We start from the raw sequence: 16,939 nt of genomic DNA on the forward strand, positions 1-16,939 counted from the left end.
TACCCACCGAGCCACCGTGATGCCCTCATTTCACCTTCCAACTCTTAAAAATGGAAATATTAAATTGTACCTTTGCTTCTCACCTTGTGTCTATATGAATCTTGTTTTAATGTTTTACCACCTGGTCAGAGCCGCGGTGGGTCCAGTTTTCTTGGGAAACACTAGCGCAATGCAGTAACACGCCCTGGACAGGATCCCAATCCATCCCAGAGCCTCAGACCCACAGCCTTCCTTAGATCTAGCCAATCACGAACAACCGATAGGATACACACTGTGTGTGTGGTGACCTGTCCGGCCAATGAATCAGACCCACAGCGACCCTGACCAGGATGAAGCTTTGGTAAACAGACAAGCAAGGCAAGAACACACACTGGACCAGGCGCCAATTCATCGCAGGACCTTAGTCACGCCCCACATCCTCAGACATAAACGATCATGTCTTTGTGGCTGATAGCACCGCCAGGGATTCGAACCCTGGCTCCCTGCTGTAGTGGGCTATTATTGTGGATCCAAACCCAGAATCCCAGTGCTCACACATCACCATCTTGGTCCATTTCTATATTGTAATGAGGTTACAGGTTATTTTTATGGATATTAGACAATAAAAACCAAAATATGATAGTAAAGAACCCCAGGCAATCAGACAGTCACGGAAAGTCTGGAGAACACGCGTGGTACATCATCCTTCATTCCAAAAATCTGTTTCCATCACCCTGTTTTTGTGCACCTTCTCTCCATGCCAACTTCTCAACCTCACCAGGCCTAAAAGCGTTCTCTCATATTCGGCGGTTTTGTTCGGAATCGCTGGCATTTCCACTGCGCTGATTCTGAACGTAGATGGAACACAGGTGGACGGAACGCTCACCTCCATCAGAGCGCCGGCTCGTATATCCAAAAACACTCGAGGATAAACAGGACGTGTGTTCGCTTCGATAGTTTCAGGATGAATCATTCGGACCCGTTTCAATTCAGCAAACAAGAAGGAATTGTTCTTATATTTCATAATTCAATATCCTGCATATTATAATATATTCAAATCCTTTAAATCCTTTATCCTTCAGAGTCGAACATAAGGCAGGGATCCACCCCGGACAAGGTAGCGCTGTCAGCTCACAGCAAGAAGGACCTGGGTTTGATTCCTTTCTGTGTGGAGTTTGCATGTTCTCGATGTGTCCGGGTGGGTTTCCTCCAGGCGCTCCGGTTTCCAAAGACATGCAGTCAGGCCAACTAAATCTACTAGAAATTGTCCTAAGTGTGTGTGTGTGTGGTGACCTGTCTATTGTGTTTCCTGCCTTTCTCCTAATGAATTAGACCCACAGCGACCGTAACCAGGATGAAGCTTTGGTAAACAGACAAGCAAGGCATGAACACACCCTGGACTGAGCACCAATCCATCGCAGGACTTTAGCTATGCCCCACCGCTTCAGAAATAGACGATCATGTCTGTATAGACGCCCGACCGGCCGATAGTGCAGCCGGGGATTCAAACCCTGGCGCCCTGCAGTAGTGGGCGATTACTGTTAAAAGACACATATCTGTTCAGGAGGGGCACTTGGGTGGTGCAGCAATCTGTAGGGCTAGCCCATTCGGGTTCGAATCTCAGCAGTGCTGTCAGCTGGCCGGGTGTCTACACAGACGTGATTGGCTATGTCTCAGGGGGTGAGAGGGATTGGCGCCCTGTCCAGGGATGTATTTTACCCTTCTTATTCGCCCGTACTCCGGTGGTTTCGCATGTGAGGCCAGTCTCGCGCATGAAGAGTCACGCACTGATCTCCACATTCCTCCACTTCAGTACAGGCTACTAAACAGGGTCCATATACAGCATTAAAGACCTTGCTTGCTTTTTTAGTCCGGTCTTTTCCCACCCAGCAGACTAGTGGTCGATTTTGTCTGCTGAAATACAGCGCTGTGTGTTAGTGGAATATCTGGCCACCCAGTATTTCTCTTCTTTCCATTATAATGGACGCCAGATCTTACCCGTATTTAACTTGAGTCCTCGCGATGACTGGAACAGAACTTCAGGTCTCTGCAAAACGACTCTCCTGCAGAGAGAGAACAAAGAACCGAACCTGAAACCCTCGTTCTCACAGCCAAACCGGTGACCTTCCCTCCTCGTAACGCACCCCGCACTTCCTCCGAAACACAAAGGGCCCGACCCACAGTTCACAGCTCCGACTCTCCGCCAAGAAAGCGTCGCTAGACCTCAGATCTGTGATGCACATCATCCGTCGCCTGTGAGCGCCGCGTGATTTTTCCATCCAGTCCGAGTCCAAAGTGCATCAGCACCTGCGCCGTCAGTGCGTCCGATTACTCCACCGGCGGGGCAAAAGTTCAGAAAGAATTCCACTCATTGTTTGCTTGCCGGTGCGAATCCGTTCTCATATAATGTATGGAGCTCTAAAAATGTTAATGAGGATGCTGTGCTGGAGCTGGAATGCTTCATTTTTATTCCATATGGACAAAAGTATTGGGACACCCATTAAGTTTGGAATGTATAGGTTCAAAAGCAAGCTCTATAAAGAAACTCCAGCGACTCGGGGAGAACATGCAAACTCCACACAGAAAGGACCCGGACCGCCCCGCCTGGGGATCGAACCCAGGACCTTCTTGCTGTGAGGCGACAGTGCTATCCAATTATCCACCGTGCCGCCCATTCTACCTTGGTTAAAACATGTGCATTTGGGTTGCAGATGTGAGGATTCACCTCGTGATCCAAAAGCCCTGTTACAGATTCATACATATTTAGATAATTACTGACATGAACGTTGGAAACAATCAGGGAAGTGATGAGTCTCTTCTGCCAACCATCCCAGCTCTAAAAATAGTGCATATAGTTAATTATAGAATTAATTTAATTTCCATAGAAATTCATAAAGAAATCCCTAATTAATTACTGGTAATCAACTTATAAACTGGTTAGTTATGGACAGTTTTTTTATTAGCACCTTTCCTGAAGCCGTTTGGAAGGAATCAGTCCGGCTCTCGGCTTCCCGTCACCGATCCGTCTGGCCTGCCACCAGATTTCATCCTCCTGGCTCACGACCTGCAGCACGTCGCCCCTCCTGAACTCCAAACCCGCGTCTTTACATGGAATAGCGGGGTCAACTTTCGGGTCATAGTCAAACAGCGCTCTGACGAAGACCTAAAACAGAAAAAACAAGCCTTTCATGTTCCCCAAATTGCCGTTTCCATTTGGTCTCAATTATCCAGTGGTGCAAATTGAATTATAGATAAGTGCTCCTTCCAAACGTTGAAATTTCCGTGCAGGGATGTGGATTACCTCGCTCTCTGCAGCTTCCAGCTCATCTTTAGAGCCTGGTATCACTTTAAAGGTCACTGCCCCATCTGACTGAGCCTGGAAGAAGTAAAAGTTGGATGGCGTTATGAAAAAGAAGGCGTACACGGTACAGATTGGACTTCCTCATTCTGACTAAACAGAAAACAGAGCCGTGGAACAGAGGAACATTCAGAATGAAGCGCTGGAGTAAAATGTACCAGGATGGGAACGATCTCCTCCGGGTTCTTGTCCTCCACTGGCACGCCGTTGACATCCCTGAGTTCATCACCTTCATGAATGAGACCTGACACAAATAAAAACACTGTGAATCCACTAAAATAACAGATTAACCATTTTTATTATTATATTACATGTTTTTCATGAACATTAGTCAACGTTTGCTTCTTAGTGGCTCAAAGGTAAAGCTCAACTCTACTGTCAGGAGAAAGTATCACTGCTATTAGTGACTGGGAATCCTAGAAAGCATAATTGTTCTTGATCTGTAGGGGGGGGGGGGGGGTCCTCTACCAGTTTAAGCAGTTGTGGATTTCTGGAAGCATGGGTATACAGATAACAGATAAGATAAGATAAGATAAGATAAGATAAGATAAGATAAGATAAGATAAGGGCAGGACAGGACAGGACAGGACAGGACGATAAGATAACATAGGACAATAGGATAGAATATGACAGGATAAGACAGGACAAGACAAGATAGGATAAGATGACAGAATAGGATAGGATGATTGGATTGGATAGAATAAGATAAATAAGATAGGATAGGATAGGATAGGATAGGATAAGTCAGGACAAGATAAGATGATAGGACAGGACAGGGCAAGATAGAATAAGACAAGACAAGATAAGATAGGATATGATGATAGAATAGGACAGGACAGGACAGGACAAGATAAGATAAGACTTTATTGATCCCCTCAGGGGAATTAACTTGTTACTGCAGTAAAATTTAAAACACAAATACAGACCTAAAGAAACACAAAGAAGCTCAGGGAAACAGAAACCAAGGTTTTGGGACATTTACCAAATCTGAGAGCACATGATTGATCCTAAACTAAATTAAGGCCTCAGTAACTTGATAAACCAATACTAGTACATACATGTTACTGGCTGCACCATTCAGAGGGATTAAACTCCCCATATTCATGTTTTTATAGAAACCTAATTAAAACCTGCTGCTCACCACTTCTGTCCGCGGCTCCTCCTCTCATGATCCGAGCCACCACGATGGCACCGGTCACCACGTCCCGTTTTATAGTGGCTCCCTGTAACAAGGAGGGACCATCTGAGCACGTAAAGACAGATCTGATAGCAGGCCGAATATTAATGATATTTATCATATACCAGCATATCTGTGGAGCTGCACCATATGAACAAAAGTCTTGGGACACCCCTTCTAATTACAGGCCACGCACAGATCTGTGACCTCAACCCAGCAGGATATATTTGGGGTGAACTAGAATGTGGATTGCAACTGAATGCACAAACCCCCACACTCCCCAAACCCTTTGTGACGAGCCAGTCCAAAAGAAAGGAGGTTGTTGTAGAACAGGGTTGGGGGTGTGTGGCGGAATCCATAATATTGCCCATGAGTGGGATATTCAGTGAATAATAAAATACCCAGTAATGCTGCTCTTAAACGTCCAAACTCAAACAAGGAAGCCGTTGTTTCATTCACCCAGCTTGTTGACATAAAATGTGAAATATTTAATGACCTTTAAGCCACATGAGAAGAAACATCAGCACCCGCTGTGATGAGCTTAACTAACTCTGGTCTGATTAATAAAACACACTAGCATCCATTCCACATCCGTTAGCACGACCCCGTGTCACGTGACCTCTCGTAACACGTCTGTGTACGAAAACTTGAACCGCGTGTAGTCCCCCCTGCCAGCGGCCCTTCCTAACCACAACAGTTTAGGTTAAACCCCTAAAACACGTCAACAAGCAGACCGGCTCTAAAAATAAACCACCGCACAAACTGTGGAGAGAAACTTCAGCCTTTCAGTCTGAGCAGAACGTCTGGAGAACCGCTTCATCATCCAGCGTCCATCATCCATCACCCCGACCAGCCATTCTGGGCAGAATTGGGTGCTGATACCAGAAGAAAAGAGAACCGAACGAAAAGCCAGTTACGCTTTAAAAACCTTTATTTATTTATTTTGTGGACAGAACTGACCGTACTGACCAACAGATCTACTAAATAATAAGCTGTGTGTCCTTTAGAAGCCATTTCATCTGAATATTTACTATTTTAACACTGGTGTTAAGTAAAAAAATACTATCTGGTCTTAAAGGTTTTAAATCGTATTAATTTGGTAGAGACTTTTGGTCCTGCCGTCGTTTTAACCCACAGCCGCTCAGTTACTGACCGCCGGTTAGAATCGCCGGTGTTTTCTTACTGCGGGCTGATGAAACCCATATGGATGTCCAGGACGGTCTTTTTAAAACACCTAATCACCCCTGGCAGCTCCCGGAGACCCGAGGGGAGCGAGGAGACCCGCTGGTGAGGATTGGAGACGTATATTTTTTGGCTCAGATTCCCGCTGCTGGTTACTTATTAAATTTCATCCATTTAGCAGATTTGTACAGGAATAACGGCATTACACGCTGATTCTACGTCAGGGTCAATTCTAACACCGCTGTAGGACAAACACTCCTGGCCAGAAGTATTCGGACACCTGAATATCACACTTTTTTTATTTTTAATATGATTAAAACTAATATGATTAATAATACGAGCTCATGATGTCAATTCCTGTTTGTTTTAGAGCAACTTTTACTGTTCTGGAGGACTGTTCATTAGTTTTTGGAAGTAACTGCAGGGATACTACTCACTTCTACTGAGACACAGGAGCACAAGAGCACAAGGTCACCGGTTCGAGCCCCACCACAGCCAGTGGTGCCACTGTTGGGCCCCAGGGTTCAACCTTTAATTCCTCAAATTTGGGATAAACAAAGTGATTCATTTATCCAGTGGCATCAGGAACTGATGCTGGCTGATACAATCTGGCTTACGGTCGTCGTTCCAGTTCATCCTAAAAGTCTGAAAAGGAAAGGTTTAATTTAAGATTTAAAACCGGTACCAAACAGTTCCCTAAAAATTACAAGTGCAAATGTAGGGCGCTCAGGTGGCGAAGCGGGATATTCCACTAGCACACCAGCACTGAGATTCTGAACTCCTCGGTTCGAAACTCGCCGTTGCCACCGGTCGGCTGGGCGCCATCTAGCGAGCATAATTGGCAGTGCCTGTAGGGAGGGATCACCGGACTATATGGGTGGGGTCTTTAAATGCCGTGTAAGGACCTTGATTAGCAGATAGAGAGGCACCTGTGCAGAGTGCATGGGTGGAGAAGGGTTCCGTTAAGGGCTGCACGCTAGTCGGAGGAGGCGTGAGCAGCAATATACCCACATAAACAGCAATCGGGGATCCGATTGGGGATCCGTGCAAATGTAAGTGCTACTGACTCATTATTGAGCTGTTGTTGCTCACAGATGTTTCCACTTTAAAAAGTACAGCTTGTTCTGTTGACTGGTGCAGCTTTATTATAGGATATTATAGGATATTCAACAAACTGACATGTTGGAAAGGTGGCGTCCTAAAGCAAACCTATAAAAGCGTGTCAGTATGTACCATTCAGCTGTGTATAAAGGAGCTAAACACACTAGACATGATGACCACATACTTTTGGCACTCTTTCGGTACGACGTTTTCGAGACAGTCCATTTTTCCATTCAAATATTTCAGCTTCAGACTGACACTAATTCAATTATTCACTCCATCGAACGTGTCGCAGACGCTCGTCTCGTTTTCGTCTCTCGGCGCCCTGACTTACGAGGTGCGATCCTAATTATCTGATGACTGAACCGAAGCCCTGGAGTGATTCATCCTCGTCCTCCGTTCCAATCATAACCGTGGTTAAAAAAAACAAGTGGGGGGGGCAGCCAGTGGGGCGTGTAGATGGCACACGGGGAGAGAACGTGATGATCGACTTTCCGTTCGGACCCTGGAAGTCATGAAGCTCCATTCAGAAGTGACTAGCTCTCCCACAAACCGTCTAAAGCAGATGTGATGATGAGAAGAAATCACAGTGTTTTAAATAAAGCTTTATAATAATCCAGACGTGTGCTGCATGGTGGGTCGGTAATAAACAAGTTATCCTGAAAAGTAGATAAATATCGTGAACACCGCGGCTAACTACCAAGTTCAGGCATTTGTTATTTATTTAATAGGATTTTAACTATTTTTGCGAAGAAACCCATGCAAACACGAGGAGAACATGCAAAATTTGTATTATATGGTTTCAGTGAGACTGACCAGCGACTCTTTACTCTTCATCAGACGAATAATCCTGACTGAATCTTCCATCAGGTCGTGCTGGAGAGGAAGGGGTGGGAGCGTAGGGTCGTAACTTTTTTGGGCCACGGTGTCATGCACCCACAGAAGTTCCTAGAAGACAGTCGAATATAATATTAGAATAGAATAGAATAGAATAGAATGCCTTTATTTTATTTTGTAAATGTGCTTAGAATTAAAAACCTCCGTTAGAAAGCCAATCAAGTGTTTCATTGACACGTCATCTGTGTGACGCAAACTGAATAAATGCAAATAACAGCATTTCTTACTAACAATTACAATCAGAAGGTCTGATTGGTTCAGAAAGCGGTTCTTCCGACCATTAGCACCAATTCCACCATTTTAAGTGAGATTCGAATCCAAAGGAGGGAGTAGGGAGCGACGCTTCATCACTACGCCGGAAGCTGGCAGGAACATTTACACATTGCGTGCGTTGCGGGTTAAGTCGGCCGGAGCGTTATTATTATTAGAGAGCAGAAAATGACACGATCAGAATGATGTCGGATCATATATATATATAATTGTCACATGTAACTAATGTTAACACATGCTGCAGACTTTTGTTGTCTACAAGTCATTTTTTGCAGGTCACGAGTCATTTGAAACGAGTCCGAGTCGAGTCTGAAGTCGCTGTGTGTGCGACTTACGTGCGACTCGCAGACTCGAGTCCCCATCTCTGGGTCAGAGCACAGGGTCAGAGATCCTACAGCCCCCTGGAAACGAGAGGGTTAAGGGCCACACTCAAGGGCCCAACAGTGGCTGCCACTAGGCTACTATAAATATATTTATTTATTTATTTATTTATTAGGATTTAAACGTCATGATTTACAAGTCGTTAATATCAAACACAGTCACGGACAATGTAGTATCTCCACTTAACCTGACTGCATGACTGTGTGAGGAAACCCACACAGACACGGGGAGAACATGCAAACTCCACACAGAAAGTTCTGAACCGCTTCACCTGGGAATCGAACCCTGGATCTTCTTCCTGTGCCATGCCGCCCTATCACTATAAATTGTGATACATTAAGAACCTGGACGTTCCCTCCAAACCATCACACTCTCACCAGCACACACCAGGGAGGTTACTGGAGATTACTGGAGGTGAGCTCTGATTTAAAGACCCGACCGGAGGCTCCGAGTGCAATCGTGACATTAAACTAGTGAATAAATGATGCTGTCACAGGTAACGTTTTTGTACACAAAGCTCTGCCAGTATCTAATAAGGTTAAAAATATTCTCAGTGATGTTTCGATTGGCCGTCGTGTGTCAGATTATTCTCAGCCTCGCTGTGTTTGTGTTTTCTCCAGCAAAAGCACATTGAGCTCAGAATTAATGACTTCACAAGCACCATCCAGCTACTCTAATAATAATAATAACACACGAGAGGTGGATTCATTTAATGGTTTCTGTGGTACGTTTGGATCTTCAGTGTATATATACTGATCAGCCATAACATTAAAACCACCTCCTTGTTTCTACACTCACTGTCCATTTTATCATCTCCACTTATCATATAGAAGCACTTTGTAGTTCTACAATTACTGACTGTAGTCCATCAGTTTCTCTACATACTTTTTTAACCTGCTTTCATGCTGTTCTTCAATGGTCAGGACCCCCACAGGACCACCACAGAGCAGGTATTATTTAGGTGGTGGATGATTCTCAGCACTGCAGTGACACCGACATGGTGGTGGTGTGTTAGTGTGTGTTGTGCTGGTATGAGTGGATCAGACACAGCAGTGCTGCTGGAGTTTTTAAACACTGTGTCCACTCACTGTCCACTCTATTAGTTAGACACTCCTACCTAGTTGGTCCACCTTGTAGATGTAAAGTCAGAGACGATCGCTCATCTATTGCTGCTGTTTGAGTCGCTCATCTTCTAGACCTTCATCAGTGGTCACAGGACGCTGCCCACGGGGCGCTGTTGGCTGGATGTTTTTGGTTGGTGGACTATTCTCAGTCCAGCAGTGACAGTGAGGTGTTTAAAAACTCTGATCCGCTCATACCAGCACAACACACACTAACACACCACCACCATGTCAGTGTCACTGCAGTGCTGAGAATGATCCCCCACCTAAATAATACCTGCTCTGTGGTGGTCCTGTGGGGGTCCTGACCATTGAAGAACAGCATGAAAGGGGGTAACAAAGTATGTAGAGAAACAGATGGACTACAGTCAGTAATTGTAGAACTACAAAGTGCTTCTATATGGTAAGTGGAGCTGATAAAATGGACAGTGAGTGTAGAAACAAGGAGGTGAGAGACCCATAGAATCCATTCCTTACCTGAACATGAGGTTTAGATAGAACGTACAGCAACTCTTGAACCTCTGATCTGGTCTCCAGATTGTGCAGCTCAGCTATTAACTGTAATGCATTATAAACAAATAGCGCTTTAGAGCTAAATATTGGCAAACAAGCTGCAATAAATTAAATAGTTCCAGCGAGGACCCAAAATCTCCTGTTTTTATCCGCTGGTTGATTCTTATGGACAGTAAGTAAGACTCAGTTATGTAATAAAAACAAAACAAAAAGTTCATTGGAGCAAAACTGGAACGACTTCTGGTTTCCCAAGGGTCCCTCTTAAAGAAAGCTTCTTTTAAAAACTGTTTTGGATTGACGCCACACAGATTCTTCTCGTTCTAAACAGAACTCCTCGTATTCTTAGGAAAACAAAACCTCTTTTTGTTCATAGAACAACTCCTAATGGTTCTTCACAGCACAAAGGGTTCTTTATGGATCCCTAACTGAACCCTAAAGGTTCCTCAGATCCTTAAGAGCTTTGTTATGAAACCAAAGCCGTTCTTGTATGGGAAACACAGGAACATCCAGACTAAACAATGATCCAAGTCCAAACCCGATGCTGTGAATTATCCCGTCATTTCTACCCTAGGCGCACTTCCCCCGGTGGTAAATGCGCAGGTGCTTCATAACACCGTAATTCTTTACCAACAGCAACCACGATCTTTCAAATATGAGCCGTGATTGAATCATAAACGAGATTTATTTTATACATCTTTAAACTAAGTCGCATTCAAACTTCATAATAACAGAACCAAGCAGTTCTTCTTTAGTAGGTCAGAGCTAGAAGATGGAAAAAAGGAAAGTAAAAGCATATTTAAGTCATTAGTCTGTCATAAACACTGATGATAAATATAAAAATGCTTTATACACAAAATGACAGAAGAAGCAGTGAAGCAGGCAGCAGTCCAGCAGTCCAGCGAGTTCATGCTGTGCTTTAATGATACAAATAACATTTGCATTGTTTTCTACTCAGCACAAAGTCACCAATGAATAAAAAAAACAATGATGTTTTAAAGACGTCGTGTTATTTTATCCACATCCTGCCCGGGGGCGACACGGCCGTCCGAAGCTCGTGTATAAACACTGCCAGTGTTTACACTGCAGGTCGAAAGTGGAGATTAAGCAGCTTCTGCTCCAGCCAGGCTCGCCTAACGTCACCAGACCTGACGTTAACATACATTACACCAGCACAGCCCACAGCCAAGACATCAAGGAAATGGATTTAACAGCTAACTCCACTAAAACATCCTCCGTCCTCTCGCTCAGCGGCGAGTGAAAAGTGATCTGGCTCGATATGGAGCGAGTGCTTTAAAGGAAGAGTCAGCGATCACGCTCGGGAGATAATCTTCTGATCCTGCTTCCACCATCACTGCAGATTTAAAGTGATACCAGCAGCGACGTGCCAGAAAGCAGATTGATTTTGCAAGGTACAGCAGTAAGATGAACGAGCTTGTTCATAGCCGAGATTCATATCTGAGGATCGGATGATTTCCTCCGAGGGACACGAGTGAGATCAGCACAACAAGTTCATCAGATCTTCTAACATCTCTACTTATTTCTGGAGGCTTAGGGAGGCTTAAGGTCTAGGAGAGGTCTGTAAGATCCAGGAGATTTTTATAAGATCTAGGAGAGGTCTGTAAGATCCAGGAGATTTTTATAAGATCTAGGAGAGGTCTGTAAGATCCAGGAGATTTTTATAAGATCTAGGAGAGGTCTGTAAGACCAGGAGATTTTTATAAGATCTAGGAGAGGTCTGTAAGATCTAGGAGAGTTCTATAAGATCTAGGATATTTTTATAAGATACAAGAGAGGTCTGTAGGATCTAGGATATTTTTATAAGATCTAGGAGAGGTCTGTAAGATCTAGGAAAGGTCTATAAAATCTAGAAGAGGTCTATATGATCTAGGAGAGTTCTATAAGATCTAGGATATTTTTATAAGATCCAAGAGAGGTCTGTAGGATCTAGGATATTTTTATAAGATCTAGGAGAGGTCTGTAAGATCTAGGAAAGGTCTATAAAATCTAGAAGAGGTCTATATGATCTAGGAGAGTTCTATAAGATCTAGGAGATTTTTATAAGATCTAGGAGAGGTCTGTAAGATCTAGGAGAGGTCTGTAAGATCCAGGAGATTTTTAAAAGATCTAGGAGAGGTCTGTAAGATCCAGGAGATTTTTAAAAGATCTAGGAGAGGTCTGTAAGATCCAGGAGATTTTTATAAGATCTAGGAGAGGTCTGTAAGATCCAGGAGAGGTCTATAAGATCTAGGAGAGTTCTATAAGATCTAGGAGATTTTTATAAGATCTAGGAGAGGTCTGTAAGATCCAGGAGAGGTCTATAAGATCTAGGAGAGTTCTATAAGATCTAGGAGATTTTTATAAGATCTAGGAGAGGTCTGTAAGATCTAGGAGAGGTCTGTAAGATCTAGGAGAGGTCTATAAGATCTAGGAGATTTTTGTAAGATCTAGAAGAGGTCACTCACCTCTTGTGCTAGACGTTGACTGTGGAGCTGGAATGGTTCAGGTCTTTGGACGCCAAACCTCTGCAACCTGTCGTGGATCTGTGAGGACAGACGTTTTGTGGTTAGCCATCAAAGTCATGATATGATCAAAACTGTCTTGTGTGGCCTCTCTGAATTCGGAGGAGTACGGAAGGTCAGCTTCTAGAAAACCTTCATGTCCCATAAAGTCCCACAAAGTCCCACCATGTCCAAAGACCTGTAGTCAGGTTAATTAGTGCTACCAAAAATCAACAAGAGTGTGTTTGTGTGTGTGTGTGTGTGTGTGTGTGTGTGTCTGGCCTGTGACAAATCGGTGATTTGTCTGGGGTCTTTTGTGCCTTTAACCCTATGATTAAGACCCACCGCGACCCTGACCAGGATGAACAGTGGTATAACAGACAAATATTGAAGCAATATCAATTTAAAGATGCTTGGCACTGCACTAGGTGATGATATGGCCAAGGAAACCAACCCTACTGCATGGTTCTTTTGCTACTATTGCTTCCAGGGGCAGTTTGGAACCCTGTAGTAAGTATTGCAACCAAGGGCAGATAGTTTCTGAACTGAGCTGTTGTTAAACCTAGACATTTTCATTTCTCTGGGATCAGAAGCGTGATGACCTGAGATTTTGGAATAAATCAGCATCCTAATCCTGACATTATAGAAAGTCACCAAGCTTCTTATTGTGAGCAATTTTACTGCCAGTCTCTGCCTAGTAAACCACACAGCTGTATTCTTGATGTTATACAGATGTTTACGATGTAGTGAACCAGGGATGAGTAAATATGAACATTTAAACTCATCAAAAATGAATAATAATAACAAACAATGGCGACCGCATGACTCCAGTCCGATCAGCAGTGCACTAATTCATGTCACCTGCTTCCTGATGATGATTATAAAAAGCTTCATTTCCACTGAATCTTCCAGGCGTTATTGTTCCGAATGTTCCTACAGACTCATGAGTTCTATTACAAACAGATGACAGTGGACTCGTTTTGGGGAGGGGGAGGGGGGGGGGGGGGGGGGTTGCAGACAGAGCGTAACGCTGCATGTTTGTGTTCTCGGCTGAGACGGGCTGCGGGTATGTCAGCGTTACACTATATCAACGTTATATATTTCAGCCTCGGACTAAAGTGTTCAGGCTGTAAATAATTCCCCTGCTGGCCTCCCGAGAACCTCTGAACGCTGTAAACACTTGCTCTCCAGGGGTCCGGCAGCAGGTGTGTGCATGTACAGAACACAGACGGCATAATATATGGACACCACTTTTATTTATTCATTTACATTTACATTTTAATTTTCAGCATTTAGGAGACGCTTTTATCCAAAGTGATTGTCTAAGCAACTGATGGTTAAGGGCCTCGCTTAAGGGCCCAGAAGTAACAACCTGGCAGTGGTGGGGCTTGAACCAGTGACCTTTTGATTGCTAGTCCAGCACCTTAACCACTAGGCTACAACTTCATTTAAGGTTCGGTGGGTAGCACTGTCACCTCACAGCAAGAAGGTCCTGGGTTCGATCCCCAGGCGGGGCGGTCCGGGTCCTTTGTGTGAGGAGTTTGCATGTTCTCCCTGTGTCTGCGTTTCCTCCAGGAGCTCCGGTTTCCTCCCACAGTCCAAAAACATGCAGTCAGGTTGACTGGAGACACTGAATTGCCCTATAGGTGAATGGGTGTGTGTATGAGCGTGTGTATGTGTGTGTGTGTGTGTGTCTGCCCTGCAATGGACTAGCACCCCATCCAGAGTGTTACTGTGTGCCTTGAAAATGCTGGTATAGCCACCCCCCCACCCCCCCCCCCCCCCCCCCCCACCCCCCCCCCGCAAGCCTCGTCCTCCTGCATAACTTAATTTTGCATTTTGCTGTCTTTAACTTAGACAGATGACTTGCACTGCAAGAATTCTGTATCAGACAGACAGACAGACAGACAGACAGACAGGTAGATAGATTACCTTGATGAGCACATGCAGCGTGTTGCCCATCAGCATTTCTTGTAAGAAGCTGCTGTCCTCTGTGGAGTCCAGATGAGACTCCAGTTCGTACAGCAGAGTGACCAGCATCCTGCAAGCACCTGAAAATATGAAGCGAAGAGACAGAGCTGATGGAAACCTCATGAGCACCTGTCACCACATTTTACAGAGCATCATGGTTCCAGGAGCTCACGGCGCACCCGCTGAGGAAAAGGAAAATTGGACCGGTCTTCATTAAACCAGCTCATGAGAGGATCGTTCATGGGACAGAAATAAATCGTTATGTAGAGGAACGCATGGCTGCCAATCATTTCCCTGGATTATTAAGTTTAATTTGAGGAAAACTGTACCAGATTTGCCACTCTCGGCTGGAACGTGAACCTCCAGATGGCCCCGGAGCTTCCAAACACAACAATCCTGTCCATTAACATACCTAGTAAATCTGCATCAGATAAACATGTATGCTGAGTGTAGCGTTGACTGAGCAGGTGTGTGTGTGTGTGTGTGTGTGCCACAGAAATGTAAAGAACCAGATTTACAGCTTCAGTTAGTGAACATTTGGTTGAACTCCCGACACACACTGGATTTTTTCTTACTCCCCAGTGCAGGACTGTGTTGTGGGTCGCCATCTAAAGCACAGATTGATCCATCTGCGGTCAACCTGATCAAATCCTTAGATTTAAATGAGTGATTTAAAGATGGAACTTTATTAAAAAATGATTTATATTCATTAATGTGTTTGTTTTATTCCTTTAACACGTCACATCACTTCTACGCTTAAAGATACCATCATATAAATGAGTTCCGACTTTCTTAAAAAGCTTCTTATCTATATTATTAGCTCATAACCTCATACTGCTTGAGTGAATACTCACCTCTAGGATTGGTGGATGGACACAGCATGTCTTGACCGAGTAAAACATCAGAAAGTGCAGCCGATGGAAGAATTCAGGTTTATGGATCAGAGCTCAGGTCCAGAACACACTGTAATGATGTAATGACAAATCAAACATTTTAAAGTTCTTCTGGATGTTTCAATGTAAATTGTTCAAGCCCCATCATCGTCAAGTCACCACTGTTGGACCCCAGAGCAAGGAACATTAAACTAAATTGCTGATATTGTATTGTTACAACTGTAAGTCGGTTAAAAGCATCTGCTAAATGCCCCAAATGTAAATTAACATCAAGTGGAAGCACATTATTAATAACAACAGTAGATTAATACATGTTTAAGTCTAAGTGTACGCTGTGACTGGTGCTCAGTTGCTGTGTATTGGATCAAATGTTCCTGCTGCATTAAAAATATCAGCTATCAGTGAAATGTTCATATTTTTTAGCTGTTATTTTTATTTTTGGCAGATCTGTGAGACATTTTTGAGATCTCTGTGAGATTACTGACCTGTTTTGCTCAGGGGAGAAAGAGGACAGGAAAACATGCAGAAGGTGAATTGGCTGCACTAAACTGAAATATAACACAGTAATGTTACTGGTCCAGTTTTGTATGTCTGTATTTATTTATTTATTGTTTAGTGTCATTTTCAACATATTGGTTTGGCATCATGCAGCATTTCTGATGTTAGAAGTAGTAAAATATGGTATCCCGCCCTACAGGAAGAGTTGATCTGATTTTTTTACCTTTGTATTTTGTGATTGTGCTTCCACCTGGTGGAGACACTCATGTCCTGTCCTGTCCTGTCCTGTCCTGTCCTGTCCTGTCCTGTCGTGATCTAAAAGAAATCATCCAGCCAAAAAAGTTCTGACGTTCTCAAAGTGCTTTACTTCAGTTCTTTAGTGCACATGTAAACACTTTGTACCCCGATTATCTTACATGCCTCATAAAATTAATAATTTATGGATTTAGTGAGAAGCAGAGTACTTAGAAAGGGGTTTAGTGCATTAATATTATTACATTATACAGTATTAATAGTACACTTTGTCTGAGTATCATGGGTTGGTTTACACTGGCATTGCCACTTTGGACCCCTTTCAGCCTCCCAAATATCAGGTTCTGCAGTAAATGATTTTAGTGGTTGGTGAGGTTTGAAAACTTTAAACACAAGTAAACAGTAAGAAAATCAATAACTTCACAAGTTTCTTCATATTTATGACCTCCACTAAATTACTAGGCTACATCAAGTGGGAAAAAGAAAAAGTGGGTATCAGGTTAAAAGTAGCTCAAATCACTGCGGTCAAGCCAGCCTCCACTTCGAAATGCTCAATCAAATCAGCCCCCACGTTATAAGGATGTGCCTATACTAAACACTGGTAAAACTGATACAAAAAAGTCACTGATGACCTGAACGTGACTTTATCAGTTATAAATATAGAAATATATCAGTTAAAATATATATAAATGTATCAGTTAAAATATATAGATATATCAGTGAAAATATATAAATGTATCAGGTAAAATATATAAATGTATCATTAAAAAAATATATAAATATATCAGTTAAAAATATATACATTTATCAATTTAAAAAATATATACATATATCAGTTAAAAATGAAA

The 16,939-nt window shown here is 43.3% G+C and overlaps 1 protein-coding gene across 1 annotated transcript in view; it reads right to left on the bottom strand.

Annotated features, from left to right (window-relative positions):
- The window catches only part of mpp7b (MAGUK p55 scaffold protein 7b), a 34,604-nt gene extending 19,274 nt beyond the window's left edge, over window positions 1-15,330 (bottom strand). Inside the window, exons 1-10 of the mRNA XM_062987282.1 lie at window positions 15,303-15,330; window positions 14,410-14,528; window positions 12,442-12,519; window positions 9,944-10,024; window positions 7,614-7,745; window positions 4,479-4,560; window positions 3,496-3,581; window positions 3,281-3,355; window positions 2,946-3,142; window positions 1,978-2,042 (exon numbers count right to left, since the gene is read on the bottom strand). Of these exons, the coding sequence (XP_062843352.1) occupies window positions 1,978-2,042; window positions 2,946-3,142; window positions 3,281-3,355; window positions 3,496-3,581; window positions 4,479-4,560; window positions 7,614-7,745; window positions 9,944-10,024; window positions 12,442-12,519; window positions 14,410-14,528; window positions 15,303-15,330 (943 nt within the window). The remainder of the gene's footprint in view (window positions 1-1,977; window positions 2,043-2,945; window positions 3,143-3,280; window positions 3,356-3,495; window positions 3,582-4,478; window positions 4,561-7,613; window positions 7,746-9,943; window positions 10,025-12,441; window positions 12,520-14,409; window positions 14,529-15,302) is intronic.
- Window positions 15,331-16,939: the final 1,609 nt, after the last annotated feature.

The sequence above is a fragment of the Trichomycterus rosablanca genome, chromosome 25 (genome assembly GCF_030014385.1).
Source record: "Trichomycterus rosablanca isolate fTriRos1 chromosome 25, fTriRos1.hap1, whole genome shotgun sequence".
Lineage (NCBI taxonomy): Eukaryota > Metazoa > Chordata > Actinopteri > Siluriformes > Trichomycteridae > Trichomycterus > Trichomycterus rosablanca.